This window comes from Passer montanus, unplaced genomic scaffold (assembly GCF_014805655.1).
Source record: "Passer montanus isolate IOZ18808 unplaced genomic scaffold, ASM1480565v1 scaffold37, whole genome shotgun sequence".
Taxonomy (NCBI): domain Eukaryota; kingdom Metazoa; phylum Chordata; class Aves; order Passeriformes; family Passeridae; genus Passer; species Passer montanus.
The window spans coordinates 2778398-2799152 of record NW_024368485.1 but is presented as its reverse complement, the minus strand read 5'-3'; the positions used below and the strand labels follow the sequence as shown (position 1 = coordinate 2799152).

General features: G+C 43.2%; 1 protein-coding gene across 4 annotated transcripts in view; it reads left to right on the top strand.

The window, feature by feature from the left end:
- Positions 1 to 283: 283 nt before the first annotated feature.
- The window catches only part of MACROD2 (mono-ADP ribosylhydrolase 2), an 852624-nt gene continuing 832152 nt past the window's right edge, over positions 284 to 20755 (top strand). For 2 of the 4 annotated variants that reach the window (XM_039717139.1, XM_039717138.1), the window contains exons 1-2: positions 289 to 554; positions 4412 to 4528. In XM_039717139.1, coding sequence (XP_039573073.1) covers positions 509 to 554; positions 4412 to 4528 — 163 coding nt within the window. In that variant the 5' untranslated portion in view covers positions 289 to 508. Of the gene's footprint in view, positions 555 to 4411; positions 4529 to 20755 lie in introns of all 4 variants that reach the window. The other 2 variants (XM_039717140.1, XM_039717141.1) reach the window with 2 other exon arrangements.

The following is a 20755-nucleotide window of genomic DNA, read 5'->3' as shown; positions in this document are numbered from 1 at the left end:
GCGGAGGAGGCGGGCGAGGGGCGGCGGCGGGGCGGGACGGGACCGGCGTGTCCGCCCGCTCCCTCCCTGCCTCCGGCCCCGCGGGGGCTCCGAGCGCCGGCATCGCGCAGCGCACGCAGTGTCGCACCCAAGCACCCGCCACGCCGTGTCCCCGCAGCACACACTCCCCCAAACCCTGCCGAGCCGGCGCCGCCGCGCTCAGGCTCCTCCTGGTCGGTGCGGGAGGAGGAGGAGGCGGCTGCTGAGCGGCGGCTGCCGGAGCCAACGGGCGGCGGGGAGCGGGGCGGGCGCTGCGGGGGTGTCGGGGTAGAGCGAGGCGTGACCCGGCTGACGGGCACCGTGCGGCGGGCGCGGAGCCGGAGCGGGACCCGGCGGGATCAGAGGCGGCGGCAGCAGCGGCGGCGCGGGGCGTCGGTATCGCTCGGCTCTGGCTCTGGCGCGGCGTCTCCTCCACCCCCTCGTGAGCCTGGGGAACCTGCAGCTCAAAGCCGCCGCCAGCCACACCACCATGTACCCCGGCAACAAGCGGAAAAAGCTGTGGCGGGAGGAGAAAGGTATTATCGCCCTTCCCGGTGGCCGGGCCCGCTTCTCCCGCCTGTGAGCCCACGCTGAGCCGGGAGGCAGCCAGGGAAGGGGAGGGTGGTCCCGGTGCCCTCAGAGCCGCCGCCTCGCCGGGGGTGTCCGGCAGCGCTTGCCGCCGGCCGCGCCTTAGGGGACGGGGTGGGGAAGGGGGAACTCCGTGTTCCCCGCGTCTGTCCTGGGGTCTCCTGGCTGAACCAGCCTTGATGGCAGCCCCGGCGTGCGGGAATTGGGGATGTTTCCCCCAGGGCTCGGCGTATCCGTGAGGAGGGGAGCCCCGGGGCGGAGGGAAGCCGGCGAGGGAGGGCGGTAAACAACCCCTGCCCGCCCCCAAGTCACCTTGTGGGAGTGTTTCAGGCCGAAAAGTTGGGCACATGCTCTCGAAACGTGCTTTTGCTCCTTTCAATGGGTTTGTTTTCTGAGGGGAAGCGTGGTTTGTGGGGATCATTGGTGTGATCGGTTTGTATTCTAGTGTCGTTCAGCCGAGGTGAAGTGTTTGGGGTATGGGAGTCTCAGAGCACCCCTACGTCCCATCTCTTGAACTATTTATGTATTTTTATATATATTTCAAGGACCCCGACCGATGTATTCTCAGTTTATAAAGCCTCTAAGTCAAACTCCAGAGCATGAAAACTGTGGGCCAAGCGTTTGATGCATTGTTTTGTTTGTAGTTTATGTTGATCCCGCGGAGACCACTGTAAAAATTAAGAAAAAAATTCACAGAGTGGAAGTGCAATGTTTATACCTGTGAGGAGGAAAGCTTCTTGCCCGGTGTGTTCCAAGTAATGTAGTAATAGATGAGGAGAGGAAGAAATAGCTATCCTAGGGTCATATTTTAAGTTATCTTTTTTTCTTCCATCATCCCTGTTTCAAGCTAAGAAGGCTGAAGACTGGTTCAGAGAACAGGATTCAAGTGCACATTTCTAAGGAAAAATTGTTAAAACGGAAATGAACTTATTTTTCTGTAGGGTAGTTGCTCCTGTCAAACTCCTCTCGAATGAACTTTTTCTTTCAAACTGTCTTACAATCCATATTTCTGTAGTAAAGGTGAGGCAACAAATTTCTACCTGGCAGAAGTTTCTGTTTTCAGTGAAACAAGTACAGTTAAATTGTCTCAAGCATTGTTTATGTGTGATCAATTACAACTGACTTTACCCTTAATGCTGTATGTTTTACCTTTGAAAAATACAAGGGGCAGATGGGGAAAAGTTACTGGTAGGCTCTGGTGAATTTTGTTATTACTCCCACTTGTCTCTTTCAGCTCTGTTATTGTCTGTGTCAATTCACAGCCTGGCAGGTGAACTCGGGCTGTTTGTAAGGAGGGCAGAGTGGAGGGTCTGGGAACTGGAGCTGTTGTGACACACTTTTAGTGTCTCAGTCTCTTATGAGGATGGTGGTCTCCATCAGCATGGTGATGTTACTGAATGCAAATCAATGCTGCCAAAGGTTTTCCATGCAGGATGCATTTTTGAGTGCTAGCTGGCCACAGCTCCCTGTCTTTTTGCCCAGTGAGACCGAAGAGCATTTGCCAGTCTTCTGCTCCAGTAACTGTTCCAGCACCATGCTGATGTTGGCCCCAAGTACTTGGAGGGAGGAGGGCAGGAAAAGCTTCTCTCTTCATTGCTGGCATTGCCCTTCAGTTTTTAGCCCTGTGGGACTGTTCTTATCAAGTATTACCTCTTTTACTAGGGAGGAAAACTGCAGAAGCCCAACTTCTTTCCTTCTTACCCAGTCAGTACTTTGGAAATCAAATCTTGTGAGTTCTGCCTTCACCTTTCACAAGCTTCATCTTCCCGTGAAGCTCTGAGTGCAGTTGCTCTCAGCCTTTTATATTCAGAAGCACTTCTTAAAATGAAAAAAGCACTGATTGCTAAATATGGAGTTCAAACCCACTGACAATACGCTTGCTTTTCTTAATTACTTTCTTGGTAATTAAGGCTTGGTCCACGTCCTCTCAGGGGAGATCTTCCGTGAGGACAGCTGAAACGGAGCAGGAGTGGAGGTGATTCCAGAGCCTTAGACACAGGACTGGGCTGCCTGCAAACTTCCCAAGTTTCTGCACAGGCAGAAACCTGTGCTTGTGGTGAAGGCTGTTGGGAGCATCCTCCGGGAGGTTTGTAAGACTCAATTAAGTTCTTGCTGCTGACTCACGAGAGCAAACTTCTGTAAAACCTTCCTGTAGAGAAGAACTGGTGTTTCGAAGGCACAGGACTGGCTCTGTCGCCTCTTCAGCAAAAGGCACCTGGACTGACTCTGTTTGTCAGTCCCTCAAAACTGACATGCTCTCTCAGGTTTGCCCACCTGGAGGACTTCCAGTGTGCATGTCACACACTTGGAGTTTTGTATCCCTGGAGCTTGGGTAGTGGAGGTGGGTATGCAGCTGTGTGGAATGGTGACCCTCATTATTCAGTTCTGATGGCAGGTGTAAGTATCCCACTGAGATGCCAGGTTGAATAAGGAGATAGAAATGTTTTTGCCAGCCAAAGGAATTGGTAATACTGTCAAAAAATACCAAAATGAACTTATTTTGTTAAGGAAGGTTGTGCTCAAAACTTACCTTATTAGACTGTGCTGACTGCAGCTTACATAATTAGGAAACTTTATTTTGAAAAAACACGGAAGAACCCCAAACCGGATCCAAGTGATTTTCTTTCTTGGTTTTTAAAGATTTGATCTGAGAAGCAGTTTCTGTGTTCATCTTTTGCTGCTTCAACTTGAGATGAAAATGTTATTTTTATGTCTACCTAGCCCTTTATGTAAAATGCAAATAATATAGGTCTAGCCTTTCCCCACACCCCTAAAAGTTCTACAGTCACTGAAGAGCATTTATTACTGATTAACATGTCACAAAAAACTTTCAGTGTGGTTAAAGTGGCACAGTGCTACTGGTAAAAACAGACTGAGAAATTTGAGTAGAGTATGGGTGTCATGATGTTCTCTACTGGTCTTTTTCTTTTCCCCTCTTCTTTTGGGAGGGAAAAAGCTCTTTATCTTGTGCTGAGCTAATACTAAGCTTGATGAGGTAGGGAGGGAAAAGAGGATGTGACTGCAAAAATGAGCTGAAGTGCTGAGGTTGCTTGCAGTTTTGGGTCATTGGGATGGCTTTTTTTTACTGTAAAAAGTCCATTTATAGCAGGGTCTGAAGAAGAATGAAGTTGGCAGTTGCTGTCATACTTGTGCAATGTTTGAGGCTTTACTTTTCACTAAACTTCTGAAAAAAGAGGTGGTGACATTCTCAGTAGAAAACAAAAACAACTGTCCATATGTATTTTAGTGTGGCAACTAGGTGCGTCCTATTAATACTCAAATGAAAATCTCTAAAGCTAAACTTGCCTTTTTTATCACCCCAGACACTTACCAATTTGACAAAACATTTTCTGTAGCTCTGATGTTTTTTTTTATGCAGTAGCATTTTAATAATTTCCCACCATGCTCCCTGCCTTCACTTGAACTTTTGGTTTTTTTTAGTTCTGGTTTACAAATGCAAAACCTACAGAACAGACTTGCATACTTGAAAACTCCCTACAAAACAACAATTCCCTACTAAAGTTGCCATTCTCTGATACAGGAATCAAAGTGGCAGGAGGAAGCAGCACAGCAGAGTGTGGGGAGAGGTGTTAACTTTGCAGAGCTGGGATAGCCAGAAACAGGCGTGTGCATTTCTGCAGCTGCCCCGTGGTTAGCTCCTGCTGTAGCTCACTGCATCGCTCATGCTGGGTCCCATCAAGTGGCATTTCATTCCTCAAGGGCAGTGCATTGGTCACTGTGGCTCGTCTGCAACAATGTATGAAAGCTTGCAAAACTTTTCTTGTTTCTCTTTTCCCCTGAACAGAGCGTTTGCTGAAGATGACCTTGGAAGAAAGACGCAAAGAGTACTTGGGGGATTATGTTGCTTTAGACAATATTCCAACGTGGATGGAAGACTTAAAAAGTAAGAGTGAAAGTGATGGTAAGTGAAGTGGGGGAGTCTTAAAATGTAGACCACTCTGTTTTCTCAGTCTGAAGTTATTTCTAGGAAGGCCAAGACTTAGAACCTGTGTTATTATGGACAGTGATAGCCTAAAATTGGGATGGGGTGAAAAAACCCCAAGATTTCTTAAAGCCTTACTGGTGTCTCAGAACTCTGTTGGTATCCCCAGATGGAGTCACTAACCCTTAAGTGTGTAAAATAGATCTTCTCTGCATGAGTCTTGCTTTCCAGATACTCCAGCAGTCAGCCGTGCCTAAACTTACTGAGCATAATGATATGGGGAATGTGGGCAAAGCAATGCTGCAGGTGACTCAAAAGCAGAGGGTAAGTGTGCAAGTTGAGTTATTTTCTATGAATCTTAAGAAGATGGGGCCTCCCTTACATTTAGTCCTGCCTGGTTTCTTGAGCTGAGGAACATGGCCAGGATTAACTCCAATTTCCTTAGCGTGTGCAGCCTTATCATGGTTGTGATCCCCAGCAGAGTTTCAAAATACTTGCAGTGAGAACAAACCAAAATTGTTTGTTCTCCTATTTGCTTACAGCCTTCTCTGCTCTGCAAGTAATTCTGTAACAGTGCCTTGTTCTAGTTCCTTTTCATTCACACAAGGGTATGGAGGAACGGGATTGGCTTCTGAGCTAATTTCTTCCTCCTCTTCTTTTTTTCTGCTGTGTCTTGCTATCCTACTTGGCTGAAGCCTGTGTTTTTTTGAAGGAGTATCTAACTATGAGATCTGAAGTGCTTCCTGCCTCTGCAGATATAGGACTAATTTTCTGACCCTTTTGTTATCCTTAAAGGCAAATACTGGCCTGGGTGAAGAGGTGTCTAGAGTAACCTTGTGGCTGCAGGTGAACATGGTTTTTATGGTGGTAGTCCAGGTGAAATGAGGCTTGGAGCTGATCAGCTGTTTTTAAACTGGCAGGCTGTAACACTTATTTTAGCACAATCTGAAGGAGCTCACAGATTTTCAGATGTCCTTGTCAAAAGCAGCTATTACTATTGTCTATTCCTAAAAGCATCTGGAATAATTTTCAAAGTGAAAATATGTCAAGAGATTGCTGAGCTCTTCAGCCCTGCTGAGTAGCTGTATTACATCAGTACCCATAGACCTCTTTCTCCCATTTGAGTGGGTCATTTATATCTTGCAACATCAGAAAGCCTCTCCATCTAGAAAACAAAAGGCTGCATAAAAATAAAGAGTACCTGACTCCTTGCAAGTTGATTTTGCAGGCCTGTGGTAGGTGAGAATATACAGTATGGCATATGGTTTAACTGGGAGACTTTATCCCTCCTAGCCCAAACTATGTTTTGTTTTTTTTTTTCCAGCTACTCTCAGATTCTCTATAAAGCACTGAAATTCACAGATGTTGCATTACTTGGGCTGCTGAAAGTGACAAGGTGTGGATTTACTTTGTGAATGCTGTTACACTTCACAGAAGCAAAATGTCAGTTTCTAATATGTGGATATTGAATCATGGCAGTGGTGAATTTATTTCCTTGTAGCTGCTCTTGCATTCTTTCTGTTAGTACCCAGTCCGCTGCAAAAAATGCTGGAAGGCAAAAGTTGTGCTGGAACACTTCTCTGCTACTTGAAAGTTTTGTTACAGTGTACATTCAGGAGAAAATATCTACAGTCACTCTTTTTCTTTGATGTATTTGTTGTAAGTAAGCCATGTATAATAGTGAACTTTTGGAAGGTTGGGCTGCTGAAATGCTTCCGCATTCCAACTGATTAGGACAATTAAAATAAATATGTGTAATAATGTGACTGTTACTCCATCTGTTTCAAACTTTATTTCTCTTAAATGTTGACCCCGTTCTGACGGTATCAAGTGTGTCTAAAAGCTGTCATTTTGATCTGAATTACAGAAAAACTAGATTTAAATCTTACTGCTGATGAGAACTTTTGCTCTGTTTGATGGAAAATATAGAGAGCAACAGGTACAGCCTGAATGAAATTCTGGAGAGAGCAAGTGAAGCCTCAGGTGTGATGGAATTGGTGATGATCTGACAATGCCATGTTCAGGTTCTGATAGTGAAAGTTCTGATACTGATTTCCTTGAAGTGAAAGGTGGCTGCTTGCACTGACAAATGGAAGGGGTCTGAAGAGGGGTGGTAGTGAAAATAAAATCTTCTGTGTATTTGTCAAACCAAAACAGCAACTGACGGGGAATTTGGAAAAAATTCTTTACAATTCACTCCCAATACCGTATACAGTAAAAAAAATGACAGATTGATTAGTAAAGCATAGAGTGGCTGTTCAGGGAGAGTGATGAGGAGAAATCAAGAAAGCAACCAAGCACAAATCAAGTGAAGCAGGCACAATCAATCAGCTGCTGGAGTAAGAAGCTGTAGGGGCAGGGCAGAGCATCTGAGCTGGCAGCCATCCCCATCGACGCTCAGTACTCAACTGGTGTTCAGTACTGCACAAGTTTTTGTACTGGCTGTTAGGAAAAATTACATGTACAATGTAAAACCTTCACAGTGCCCTTTTTTAAATGTGAGTGACTCACTGGAGGGTGTTGGGGAGTTCCAGTTAGGCATACATTTGTGATATGTGTAAGTCTAATGGCAGATTATTAACAAGTCTGTATGCAGAATTATTCAAACTGAAATGACCTAAGAGGTTCATATTGGGAAGGAACCAATCTCACTTCCAGGGTACTTCATGGGTGCTCTTTACTGGCAGATTGGAAGAACATGCCTTAGTTTGTGGATTAAAGTTTTTCCCTACCCCTCTTCTACACTTTCACAGAAGTTGTATTCTGAAGAAAACCAGCAAAGCATGGCAGAAGCTCAGGGTTTTGGTGAGGATGGAAGTCTTTGTAATAGAGCAACATAACAGAGGGATGCACATCTATCTAAAGGCTCCTGAGGGGTAAAGATACTGAGTAATGAATGGCAGCTGGCAAGGGCTTTGTCTCTTTGTAGCAGCAAAGCTGTCAAAAATATTTGGAAGTTCAAAGAGGCAGTATCTTTTAAAATGCTCTGCTATGACTACAGAAAAATAAAATATATTTTTTACAGGTCTTGTCATATGAATATGATTAGCCATAAGAAATTATGTTGATGTATGTTGGCATGGAATTTGGTCAATGTTTGTGTTAAGTCTTGGTTTTGGGAAGAGGGTGGCACAATGTGGAATGCAAAGACTAAGCTTGGTGCCCACTTTTCTGTGCTAAGGAAAGCAATCTGACATGGGTATGTTCATTTCCAGAAGGACTGTGCTGTCAACACCCCTGATTTTTGGTGTGCTGCTTGCCAGGCTGTACAAGTGGATCTCAGAGATCAAGTGTTGCAGCAGTGGAAGGAAAAAGGACAGTTGTGACATGAAAGAGGGCCATTTGTCACTGAGGGGATGGTAGCAAGACAAAACTTTTGTTCTTGAAGTGGTCCTGTAAATATAATCTTTCTCTGGTTTAACTGTTTATTAAGGAAATAAGGAGTTGCCCACTTTGGAAACAAAGAATGAGCTTGCCATAGAGGGCTGGATAATGTGAATATACTGTAAGGTATCGTTCTCCCCACTTGTTATCCTTCAGATAGCTCAAAAGCACATACATCTCATCTGTTTTCTCATGTACTTTGAAACAGAGTGTCTTCCTGACAACATGTGAATAATGAACTTGTTTTATGAAGTTCTGGAATTTATATCCCTGTGTTTCAATTCTATTTATTGCATACCACTTTGTTAGGCACTCATCTTGTACAGCAGCTGCAGCTCATGTTGCCCAGTGAATTAAATGCCACGTGTAGACTAACAACTAGAGTGTATTTTGAAGTTAAATACATATATTAGCTTTTTGTTGGGTAATTCCCAAAGATATCTTTACTCTGCAGTGGTGAATTTGAGAGATGACTTCTGAAAACTTTTCTGGAAAGCTTTTTTAATTTAGGGTCTTAGGAATTTTGTTGCCATTGAGTTTTGTGTATCACTGGTAGAAAAACATTTTGTTGTATTAATTGAGTAATTCAGAAAATGGAATAAGTGATATTGTTTAACTGCATGCAGCTCATAGTCCTGCTGATTCTCACAGTCCCTGTAATTCATTGGTATGACAGTGATGCCAAGACAACAACAAATTCAGGTGGTGGTTTATAGATCTTTGCTAGTGGTAAGAACTGCTTTTCATATGATGAAGTGAAAATAGAAGGACATGACAACTGAGTTTATTTTTATTTAAGGTTAAATGACACAAAAGGTCTGCAGTCCTTTTAAACAAGTGTTGAAATATGTTTAGATGTTTTGGCAGTCTCTCGATCTTTTTAATCTGCTATTTTTAAAGAAAATGATACGGCTCAAACTATTCAAATTAATCCAACACTGAGGGTTTTATGTATAATCATAAGGTTTGGATTTAATAAAAGCATTGTTGTACTGTCAGTGTGTAGCTTTTTAAATATTCACAGTGGGTTGACACAAGATTACAGAGACAAAGCATGTAGATGAGCCAGTCCAAATGCTGCATGTTGAAAAGAAAATGTGTAGTAGCACTGAGCTCTGACCAGCATTTCTTGAGATGGTAACTAACACAAGTAACTCTCCAGTATTTCCACACAACTGTGCTTGGTATGAATATCTCTGCTGCAGGAGCTAGGAAACAAGGTGATGAGTGTTAAACAGACTTTGGAAAGTGACACCACTACTAAGCTGCAGTGAAATTCAGCCAGACATCTAGAAGTAAGAAATGGCATTTCTCTAAACCATTCAATATTATCAGTCATTTATACCGAAGAAGAAAATATGTTCAACTAGAACATTGAGATTGTTAGACCAGTTTGACAATCACAAGATCTGTTGGTAAGAGCTGTATGAAATCTGTGTGTTTCAAGACCATTCTCCCACCAAAAATCCAAGTCCATCAGCTTTCATTGTGATTTTTTTCCTTACAATGACTGTAACAACTGTCTTTATAACAGATGCTTAACTGAGTAGCAAGGATGAAAGTAAATTGAGACAGCTTCGTGTAATTTTTGCTATCTTGCTCAAAAAAAAAAAGCTTTTGCTACTGAAACTCTTGGTTTGAGGAAGTTCAGAGTGCAGCAGTTTTTCTGCTGAGTACACACAGAAAACAGCAATTGTGCCACCATTCAGGGTCTCCTCTATTACCTGTGGCCCTGAATGTGAATTCCAGCTTCACCTAAACTTCTGCTGTATTCGGTTGTGTTCTTACTTTTAATGTATTGGCATACCAGTGTTACTCATGCTAAACATATTACCACAAGGTCTCTTCAAGACTGGTGTGTTTAAGGTTAGAAAATTGTGTCTCTTAGATGCACATAGCACTGCTTATTAATTGCTGTGTATGATAGCTGGGGGAGCACCATGAGAAAACTAACAACTGTGGTTTCTGTGAATTGTGTGAGGATTATGGTAATTAAGTATTTTGAATACTTGTGAAATTAACATGCTTTTATGGATATGGCTGAAAACGTGTTTGCTCCGTTCTGCTCTCTGTCCATGTTTAATTGTATTAAGGAAGCAGCAAAGGAATTAGAGGGGTAACCATGTTTGCATGTGCTGAAGGTGTCCAGGAGTCTGTGTGCCCATGGCATAATGTGGAGTAACTTTAAGGCTGAGTTGGTATTTGTTTGGCTGCGGCAGATACCCAAGGCTGCCAGGGCAGGAGGGTGTAACCAGAGCCCTGTGTACTCTGCTTTGCTCAGGCTCTTGGCTGCCCTTTCAGGATGTGTCCTGACCAGGTACAAAGCTGGAGAGTGCTGCAAATCTGACCGTGTGATCTGGTGACCCCACACACCCTTCTGGCTTTCCCAATACATACTTTCACTCTTGATTTCCAAAGATAGACTTGCACAGTACAGAGATGGGAGTAACCCTTTGTCATGGTTTCACATAGCTTGGTTTTTAGTTAAGGACAAAAATCCATGAGCTACGGAAGTGATTCCCTGTAAGGACCTTGACAGGTTCCTTTGGTCCTGACAGAACCAATCAATATTTAAAACTGGCTAGTTTTAAATATTGACACCCTGTTAAATCACTTAGGAGAGCTGAATATACCTCTGTGAAATCACATTTAAAGACAAACAAGCCACAGGAAAAACTGGCTTCTGGCCTTTGAACAGGTAACTGGACACTGGCCGGGCCAGGAGGAGAATGAGGAGATGCCTTAGTCTTGGGCTGAAGTTCTCTTGTAAGGCTATGGTGAAGATACAATTGATACATCAGAGTATTTTTTCATGGAATGCTTTGGGGGGATGTTGCATTCTAGCCATAGCTGTGAGCAGAAGCAAGCAGATGTTGAAGTAGCTGTGATCTAATGAGGAGCTAGAACAGAGAGAGATGAGAAACCTTGCCCCGGGGATAGAAGAAGAAAACCTCAGTTCCCAGGGATAAGAGAACTTTTGTTTCTATACTAGAACAGCTCATCCTTAAAATTGCACCCCAGTAAGCTGAGATGACCCATGGTGGTAGTTGTGGAAAGACTGCCAAACCATGGGAGGGACTTCACGATTGCAGATTTCTGGGCAGCTGCTATCTGTGAAAATTAAAATCATGAGAGAGCTGTTTCTTGTGGAGAATCTCCATGGCATGGCAGGAGAGACTCTAAGTTCCTCTAAGTGAACTGAAGTAAGATTATTTTTTAAGTGGTAAACTGACTGAAAGTAACAAATTTGTCTCTTTACATTGTCAGTAGAAAAAAAAAAGTTGGAGGGAGGAGAAGTGGTTTGAATGTTTATTCTGAATTCTTACTATTTCTTTTGCTTCTGTTAATGAAATTTTCTTAATACCCTTTATAAGTTTTGAGTCTTCTTTGCTCTCCTCCTAATCCTTACCTTGCAGCAGAAAATGTGTAAATAATTCCAGTGGGTGCACTGGCGTTTGGCCAGCACTAGATGCACTGCATTAATTGGAGCATTGGCCAGGAAACTCAGATTGGTAAACCTAAACCACTACACTCTTCAGGTGCAAGTTTACTTGAGCATAAACTGAGCAATAATCTGTCTCTGTGTGTTCATTTGTTCCTGGAGGTAAATCATCTCTAGTTACTGATATCCCTAATGTAAGTAGATAAATCAGTGTGTTTAGTGTAAGGGCTGGAGGGAAACTACAGTAAGCAAAAAGACTGAAGATGTATTCAGGTGACCTTGTAATTCTCTGGTGAGCTTCATGTGAGTAACCTTTATAGGATGGATTAGCTGTCAAAGCGGTGACACTTGTTTTACAGTTTGCATTAAAGTGTTTTTGGGAAAAACAAAAAAGTTTCTTGCTTTCAGCAAGTATGAGATGATGATTATTAAAAAGTTCAGGTCTGTTTATGTAGATTAAGAACACAAAATCCAGTGTAGCTAATCCTCTCTCTAAGAAAGTAAATTGCTTGTCTTTGATGTAATTAAGATGATGACTTCTCTTTAAGCTGCTGCTCTGTGACTTTTTTAACGAGGTAACTTCCATACAGCATTAAGCTTATACAAGTCCTGGATAAAATTATTATTTTGTGGCTCTTCTGCATGCAGCTGAGAAAGCTCTCTTATCTGCAGTGTCAGACAGCTCCTTGAGGGCCAGAAGTTAACTGTAGGAAAGGATGCTGCTCTCAACACTAAATTGATAAATTGGTGTCCTTATTGAGGCTCTGCAAGCTCTTGATGGGTTTTAGAGACGGAGAGTAGGTGGAGATACAAAGGGAAGTTAGGTACCTCTTTGCCAGAAAGAATAGTTTCAATGTTTCATTACTGGTGACATGAATCTTGACCAGATTAATAACTTTCAAGCTTCTGCCCTGTGCAATATGAGAAACAATCCTTTTTTTTTTTTTTTTTTTTTTTTGGTAGCTGCTGAATGTCACTGCACTGAAGTTTTGTACAGAGGTCCCTAAGGAAGTACTTAGTAGAGTTAGGAAGTCAAGATGATGCAGTGTGCTGTCAGCTGGCAGGCTCGTTCTGGGTGTGAGGGAGGACGGCTTCAGCAGCAGTGATGCTTTAAGATGGGATGTGCTGTTCCTCAGAAACTTCTGAGAAAAATTGTAGGTTCCAGCTTGGAATATATTGGTGGCTGACTTGAGTAAGATAATTTAACATATTTTCTTTGATTATTATTTTTTTCTTTGATTATTATTTTTTTCCATTCTTCTTTTTATATATAAAGGTTGAACTTCTTTTGAGTGTGGGGGATTGTGAGCTTCTTTTGAGTGTGGGGGATTGCAGGATCAAATCCCCAGAATAATGTATTGCTCTACAAAGACAATTTCAGTAAGTCATCTAGCTTTTCTCAGCATGGTAGCTTGGCTAGTGCCCTAATCTACAATTTGTGATGGATTGTGGCATATGTCCTCACAGTCTTTTGCAGACAGATGTGAGCCAGTGTGCCAGCCTGATTAGAAGCCATGTGCCCATGATTACGCTGAGGCCAAAACCAAGCTGTTAAATTGTACCCTTGTCATGGCTCGTTTACATGGATCAGTTGCCTGACTGTGTGACTTAAAGATATTTTCACATGCAGGTGGAAAAAGCTGATGTCCTTCTGCAGAAGATGGAGCCCTCTTTTGATTAGACAGGTGGAGACTAGTGTGGCTTGGTTTAATTTGATGTAGCTTACATTTGACAGGTATTTATGAAGGTGCTGAACTATTGCCTCAACTAGGATTTGCTGGCTGGCTCTTCATAATTAGTGATGACACAGGGTAGGCCACCCAACTCTGAGTGTGGGAGGCTTGCAACAAGTTTGAAAACTAACCTGACGCTCAAAGGAAGTAATGATACTGCTTTAACTCTCTTCATGGGATTGGGGGATCACTGGTGCAGCTCTCCAAGCTCTGTTTGGATCATGTGAACTAACTTTCCTGTGTAGCTGTATTTGCTTTGTGCACAGTTGAACACTTGTTTACACATGTTAAAAACCCAGTCACTGGAAATAACAGCCTGGCTTCCATGTTTTGATTCAGTATTCCCTTTTTTATTCAGATTCCCTTTTTTGATTCATTTCTACATGCTCAACATGAAGAAATGTCTCTTAACAAGCCAGCAAGGATCTAATTGTAGTGTAGAATCATAGGATTGTTAAGGTGGCAAAAGACCTCTGAGTTCATTGAGTCCAACCATTAAATAGTAGTAGTTTCTCTGTGAAGTGATACAGAGAAGTGATTTCTCCATGTGAGGACATCTAGCTGCTGTGTATTTGGAAAACTAGTTGAGAGGAAATTTCTCATCCCTGTAGGAAGTGCTGCTTATTTTTTTTTAATGCCCAGAAAATGCTCTTCTGTGCTGGAAAGAAGGCTTAACAATCCAGTAGAAAGACATTACATTTGGACTTTGCACAGCTTTAAAAACTATTGAAATGATATTGAGAAGTATTTTCTATTTCAGTGTACAGTGTGAGGGTGAAGCATAATGTTTGTGCACAGAGGTTGTCCTGAGACTTGCAGGCTATTGCATGTTGACTTGGCATGTCTGCAGAAATGTGTCACAAGGGTCTTCACCAACGTTTTCAGTTGGTTTTTTTCGGGATGGGATGCTATAGAATGCACATGTTGGCAAATGAAGCCTCTCAGCCTCGTGCTGATGTAGCCAATACATTTATTTCTGAGAGTGGATGTAGCTCTCTGCAAGCACCTTTGCACTAATAGCATCCCTGGGAGTTGGTCATCAAATGTTGTGTTAGAAAAGATTTCTCTAGAGTTTACCCAAAGGCTCCTGTCCAAAAGATGCAGTCTTTTGCATCTCTAATGCAGAGTAGGTATGAAGAAAGTGTAGATATGAAGAAACTGATTGCACCTCTGTCTTTCTTTAAATCATCTCCCTGTGTTATCCTGCCCTTTGCTTTTTCATAAAGGCTTGCTTATGCAATTATGGGCTTTTTTGATGCTCTCTTGATATGGTTGGTTAGACTGTAAAGGTGCTCCAAGTTCTGTGTTTTCCATTTGCTGCACAGGTATGATTTGTAGTTGAAGTTCAGCCTGCACTGAATTTGTGCCCTCCACTGGATTTATTCCCGTGTGCTCAATGCAACCTTTTCTGTGTAAGGTACTCTGCTTGCCCACCAATGTATTGTGTGTTGCAGTGCTGTCCTTTGGTGGGATTTCCTAATGAATCTACATCCGCTGAAAGCAAACCCCAGACTTCATGTAGCTGTCACTGAGAGTATGGGTCAGTCACATTTAAAGAAAAAGTAGAGTTCCTTTCTGTTTTTTCCCATCTATCTGTGTTCTCACCACTGTTCTTATAGGGGAAGGATTGCAAGTGTACTGCAAATAACTAAATCCAGGAGAAGAGGTGATGTACACAGACCTTCTTATATTGACTAAAAGGCTTTGAGATTCGGTGTGTTTTTAATTTCTAGGTAGAAGATAGAGCTTTCTGCTGACTGGTAATGAGTTTGTAACTGCTTCAGCGTTTGTATTAATTTCCATTTTTTAGTCCTTGAATGAAGCAAGCATGACTTGCAACGCAAATGAGTGGTGGTAGAGTTGTCTTCGAAGTTCCCTCTGTCCCTTGCTGTTGGTGTTGAACCTCCACCGTTCTTCAGTGTAGCAAATTAAATGTGGTATCTCAGGGTTAGGGAGCTCGGGGTAAGAGCTACCCCCAAGCCTAGTATCTCTATGTAGAAAACATCACCTTTTGCTTAAGAACTTACTGTCTTGGTTTGAAAGTCGGGTGTCTGCCAAGGAAGGTGAGAAGCTCCCTTGGAATGGAGAATACGACCTCCTTCCCTCCGAATTATTATAACTTTGAAATTATGGGACTTTCACACACAGCTATGGGAAAAGGAATAACAGTTCTTTACTAGTATGTATATGGATAACAAGGCAAAAAAGCCCCAGCAGCAGCACAGTCCCAGCCCAGCCTCTCCCGGCCGCGGCGCTTTCCCCGCGGATGCAGTCCCGCTCACAGCCAGCAGGGGGCGCTGCTGGCTCCCGGCGGGCAGGGCGGGGGCGGTGAGTCCTCCACGCCTGCAGGGGGCGCTGCGGCGCAGCTCGGCCGCGTCCCCTCACGCAGCAATGGCGGGTGGGCCGGTGAAAGAGATGGGATAAAAGTTTCCTTTACAAACTCCCCGGGCAGCGCCTCCTGATAGCGAAATGAGCTGTAGCAGAAACCTTGGAAACAGCAAGCTGGAACGGCAGGGACCGCCAAGTTCTGGAGTGGTAAAGGAGACGTGTCAGAAACGCTGCAGCTGGGGTGTTCCAGCAGGCAGGGAGCGTGTGGCTGCAGCAGCAACAAACCCAGAGCAGTGGCAGATGAACAGCAGGGCTGGGCAGTGGCTGCCTGGCTCCCTTATAGGGTGAAGGGGCTCAGAGATCCCGGGATTTCCCCGAGGCATCCAGCAGATGGTGAAGTGTCCTTTGTTTAGTGAGGTCAGCTGTTAATAAGGTCCCAGTGCAATGGTCGCTCTTATGAGCAGAACTCCGCTCATGGTGGGAGAAGGCAGAAAACACAACCCTGCAGTGGCTGCAAATTTTTCCCACTGTGACTGCAGCCTGTTTCCCTTCCAAATGCCAAGAGCACAAGAGAGAGCTAGGAGCTGCACCCAACCCTTCCCCCAGCCCAAATCTTGTGATACCGCTGCCCTTCCCACAGGAACCCCCAAATAAAGAGAGAGAGTAGCCAGCTGCACCTCTCCCCTCAGCTTGGCAGCTTATTTTGTCTTTCTCAAGTACCCGGTCATTTTTGTCTCCTAGCAACATATGGGCAAAAATTGCCTGAGAGAAGGAACAAAAGGAAAAAATCCTAAACCCCAACCCTTACCTACCTGTCCTGATACTAGAAAGCTAAAGTTCGTACTCCCACCTGGTAAGCTGTCACTGTGTCAGGCAGAGAGGTTTTTGAATGTCAATGCCATGAAATATTTGCTGATGGTTTTGCACAAGTTTCGTGGTTTTCTGGTAGTAACATTTTATTTCCAAGCTTTACTTCAAGTACTACAAAAGTCTGTAATACTCAGCTAGAGAAGTTGTTGCTCAGCAATGGTGTAGAGAATTAAAAAAGCAGAAAATATAGAATAAATTGTCTGACAGCTTAATAAGTTAATGAATGCAAGTAATGAATTTGTGGTTCCCCACTATAAACTTATTTTAATCCTCCTTGATGTTGTATGTGCTCACCTATTTAAATGGGTTCTCACATTTCGGTAAGTAAAACAGGTGCTGCTGAGGACTAAGTACCTGATTGTCATGAAAAGTAATTTTTTTTCCAGACAATTTATAAAAGTGAGTGGAGGAATGCTGCACTGTTGGTGGTATGTTTTGGATGAAGGCTCATAGTTAGCCCAAGTGGTACTGGGTCAATTGGAACACACCAGGAATAGTGGCATGGATGCTGTGATATTGCCAAAACACAGCTCTTGCAGTGAAGGGATCTGCTTTGTCTTGGAAGGAATCTAGTGAAGCGGAGTCACCTGTAGTCCTCTAGTTTTGCAGACAAATATCACTGTACTCATGGGGCAATGAACAGTGATCTAAAGCAGTGTCATATGTTTGTGTCTCTATTTTTGAACTTCCATCGTTAATTATGAGCTCTTTATAGTAGAGGAAGGTTATAAAGTAGGAATTGAGTTTGAGGCAATGCAGTGTAGTTGTCACCTCCAAGTGACCTTGGCTGGCCATTTGATGGACTTCAGCACAGCTCAGGCTGCCCTCCACTGAGAAGTATCTATATTGAAATTCTTGGTTCCACTTGGAGTGAGGTACTGATAATCAGGCTTGGGCAATAACTTAGCAAAATAAGGTATCCAACAGCATTTTTATTCCACTATATCGTTACAAAGTCTGGAATACCTCTGAAGGTCCGTGTTATAAAACCAACCTTCACACAGACAAAGCACATCTCCTTCTGAGTCACAGCTGAACCAGCAGCCTTTTCTGTGGACCCTAAATCATGACATCTCCAGCAAGCATAGCAACCAGAACAGCTGGATGCTGACTCTCCAAGTAAACACACAAATACCCAAGGGTCTCAGCCTACTTATGTCTTTGTTGTCAATGTGCATGCTGCTGAAGTGAGAAGACTGATTTATGAATTGACAATTGCATGTCCCTGCAGATAAGGGTGCATCATAAATTAGAATTGGGAATGTATTCCTGTTCTTGTTCTCCTTGTTTGTTGTTACTCCTTTCTCAAACTTTGTTATTTGGTACTTTAGCTTTCCATGCCAAGTCTTCTCTTGGTTTACAAAAACTTCATTAAAAAGGCAGCCTCCCTCCTGTCCTTCTACTTCTTTCTCTCCCAGACTTCAAGGGGTTTTTTTTGCCTCTCTGCTTTGTTATTTTGGGGATTTAGAGAGCTGTGTGGGATAGACTGAGAAAAAGGTTGTTTAAGGACTGTGCAAGACCTTGTAACACAAGAAAATTGCATTTTGCATGAGTGTTGTGTGGGTTGTTCAGAGGGACTGGCTGTTTTGATCAATTATCTTGGTATGCCACTCTTTCTGTCTGTGATGTGTAAATGGCTCCCATTTAAATGTGGCTGAAAAGTCAAGGTTCACACTTGAACCTTGTTTGAGGGCTGCTGGTAGCCCTGTCACTGTTAAACTTGGCCCGAGGGAGAGGGCTTGGGGCTTTTTGGGATAGTTGTACAGGGGTGAGTCATAGCCCCTCAGATGGGGGATATTTCATGCCTCCTGTGGAACCCTGAATAGGAGATACCAGGATCTCCTGACCTGGAAGATGGGGCAGAGTGTGACCTCAGGAGACTGGTCGGTGATGCAGAGCTGTCATGCACCAGATGAATCACAAAGATGATTAAAACATGATAAGGGGGTTGGAGCATCTCCTGTGCCTGGAGAGACTGAGAGAGCTGAAGTTTAAACTGAAGAAGAGGTACCTGGGGTGGGATCTGATCAGTGTTTATAAACATAGAGTGGGGGGTGTAAAAGAGATCTCTCCAGACTCATCTCTGTGGTACACAGTGACAGGACAAGAGGTAGTAGGCACAAGTTGAAAGAGGAAATTCTTTCTGAGCATTAAAAACCAAAGCTACACACATACTGTTAGGGTGGCTGAACACTGGAACAGCTTACTTTGAGAAGTTGTGGAATCTCTGTCTTTGGAGATACTTTAAATTCTGCTGGGACAGGGTCCTGGACAACTTCCTCTGGGTGACTTGATCACTAGAGGTGCCACCCAACCACATCCGCTCTGTGACTCATGGTGTCTGTTGCCTCCGGAGTTCGGTACTTGGCTGTAGTCCTCAGCTAATCCAATTATGCCACTTGGTAATTAGCTGAAACAGACCATATTGGCAGAGTGTGCAGCCAGGGAGAAGGTGTTGGTGTTCATCATCAAGTGCTTTTGACTTGCGTGTTGTGTGCATTTTTGGCTGGGTAGAAAGTGATTTGTCTGCAACAGATGTTTCTTCCTTGTGCTCAGGTTCTGATCTCGTTTAAGTCCAAGAAGTGATAGAGCAAATCTGTACTACAAATTTGAAGTAGTACAGTGCATCTGTGAGTGCTTTTCCCCTGGTGATGGAACATATGGAAATAATGCTTATCTTGATTTAGATAAGCAATTGCCTTTCCTACACAATCATCCACGCTTAGTAGGAGTAGAAGCAGACACATAATATTACAGGTCTTAAAATCTGCCTTTTTTAACGCTCCATAAGCCTATGCAAAAACAAATGGAATGGAAATTCTGTTAGATGTGAGATTAGTAATTGCTAATATTAGTTCATCATTTGTAGTTTGTACAGTAAACTTGTGGAAACAAAGCCTGAAGTAGAGAAAAAAATAGGCACTGAAGGGGAAAAAGCACAGAGTGTGTAGCAGAATTGCTGCTGCACATTCTGCCAGGTTCAGATGTGCTCCTAAAGATTGCTCATCTCCTTTGTGTTTTCAGCAGCCCAAGAAAAGTGGTTTAGTGTCCCAGTCAGGTATTTGCTGAGGATTCTTCCAGGAGTGTAAGGGCTGCCTCTTGTCTGGGGATAATGTGATTCTTGTCCCTTGCTCACGTTCTGTTTCCAGATTCTCTTGGAGAAGCCTTCCTTGCGGGGATACATCTCTACTAGTAGCTATTGTAGCAGGGATGAGGTAGTGGGCAGACTTATTTCTGTTGAACTTGGAATTAATTTACTTCTGTCAGCTGTGGATTCTAAAGCTGACTAGAAATGATGGAACTCTGCTATTTTCAGCTTTTTTAACTTGCAATCCAGTCTGCTACTTGTTTTTATGACTTGAAGAGAAATGTGTCATGTTACTTGTTTAACAAACTTCCCTTATAACAGTGCGAGTCTGTGAGCCTCGCTGCCATCAATCGTTCTCACTTGTTCTCTCTTTAATTTCTTCTCTTATCGACCTTTGCTCATTGAGTGCCAAGAGACTTTTGCTTTGCCATAGGTATCACTTTATACTATGGGTCTTTGGTACCTATTTTTACTACTTTGTGTGTGCTCTACTCTTTCATTAACATTTGTTTTAAAATGCAAATGTAGTTTTTTCTACTCTTTCTCTTCTCTTCAAGCTGTAGGTTTTTCTCGTCCCTCTAGTGGTAAGGTTTTTTGTATTGCTGTAGGGATTTCTGTAATTGGATGCTTGAGACCTGTTTAAAAAATTAATATACTTTAAAGTGTATTAGACTTTAAAACTCTGGCTATTTGAGCAGTGATTGAGTTTCAGGGCTGATTTGCCAATACTGTATTTGTGCCATCCTTGTCCATTGCACAGCTGAGTACGTTTATGTCCTGGGTGGGGGCTCCCTCTAGTGAGATGTTCTGACAGTCCCTCATTCACTTGGTTCAGATGAACTTTACCCGTTTTCTTGTCAAGTGTGGTTTTTGCAGACTCAATCTAATGCATTTTTCTACCCTTGTGTAAGCTGTAAAGGCCCTTTTTCTTACAACTGATCTGGAAGGAGTTGCAAACAAAGCTGAGGGCTAGGACTGCCCATTTTCTCTATTTGGTGTGAAGAGCTCAGGTAATCAACCTCATCCTACTTCAAGCTGTGGCTCTGTGGACTCTGGGATTTTGTGCATGACTGAAGGACCAAAGGATCATGTAGGAGGAAGAGGTAAATGAAATTGGATTGTATAGGCTGAGAGGTAGAAGATGCTGGCTGGATCTAGAGGGGAGAAAGTGGGGGTGGGACATGAATGGTCACCTGTTTCTGGAGAAAATTTTCAGCTGTAATATATTACTGAGGCTGGGGCAGAGGAGACAAAAGGAGGACCTACAGCAGTGTTGTCACTTTTGTGTGTTGTCAGTAATAGCCTAAACCCCCACATTTTGGAAAGGATGTACCAGGATCAACTCCATCCTTTGTGATTGT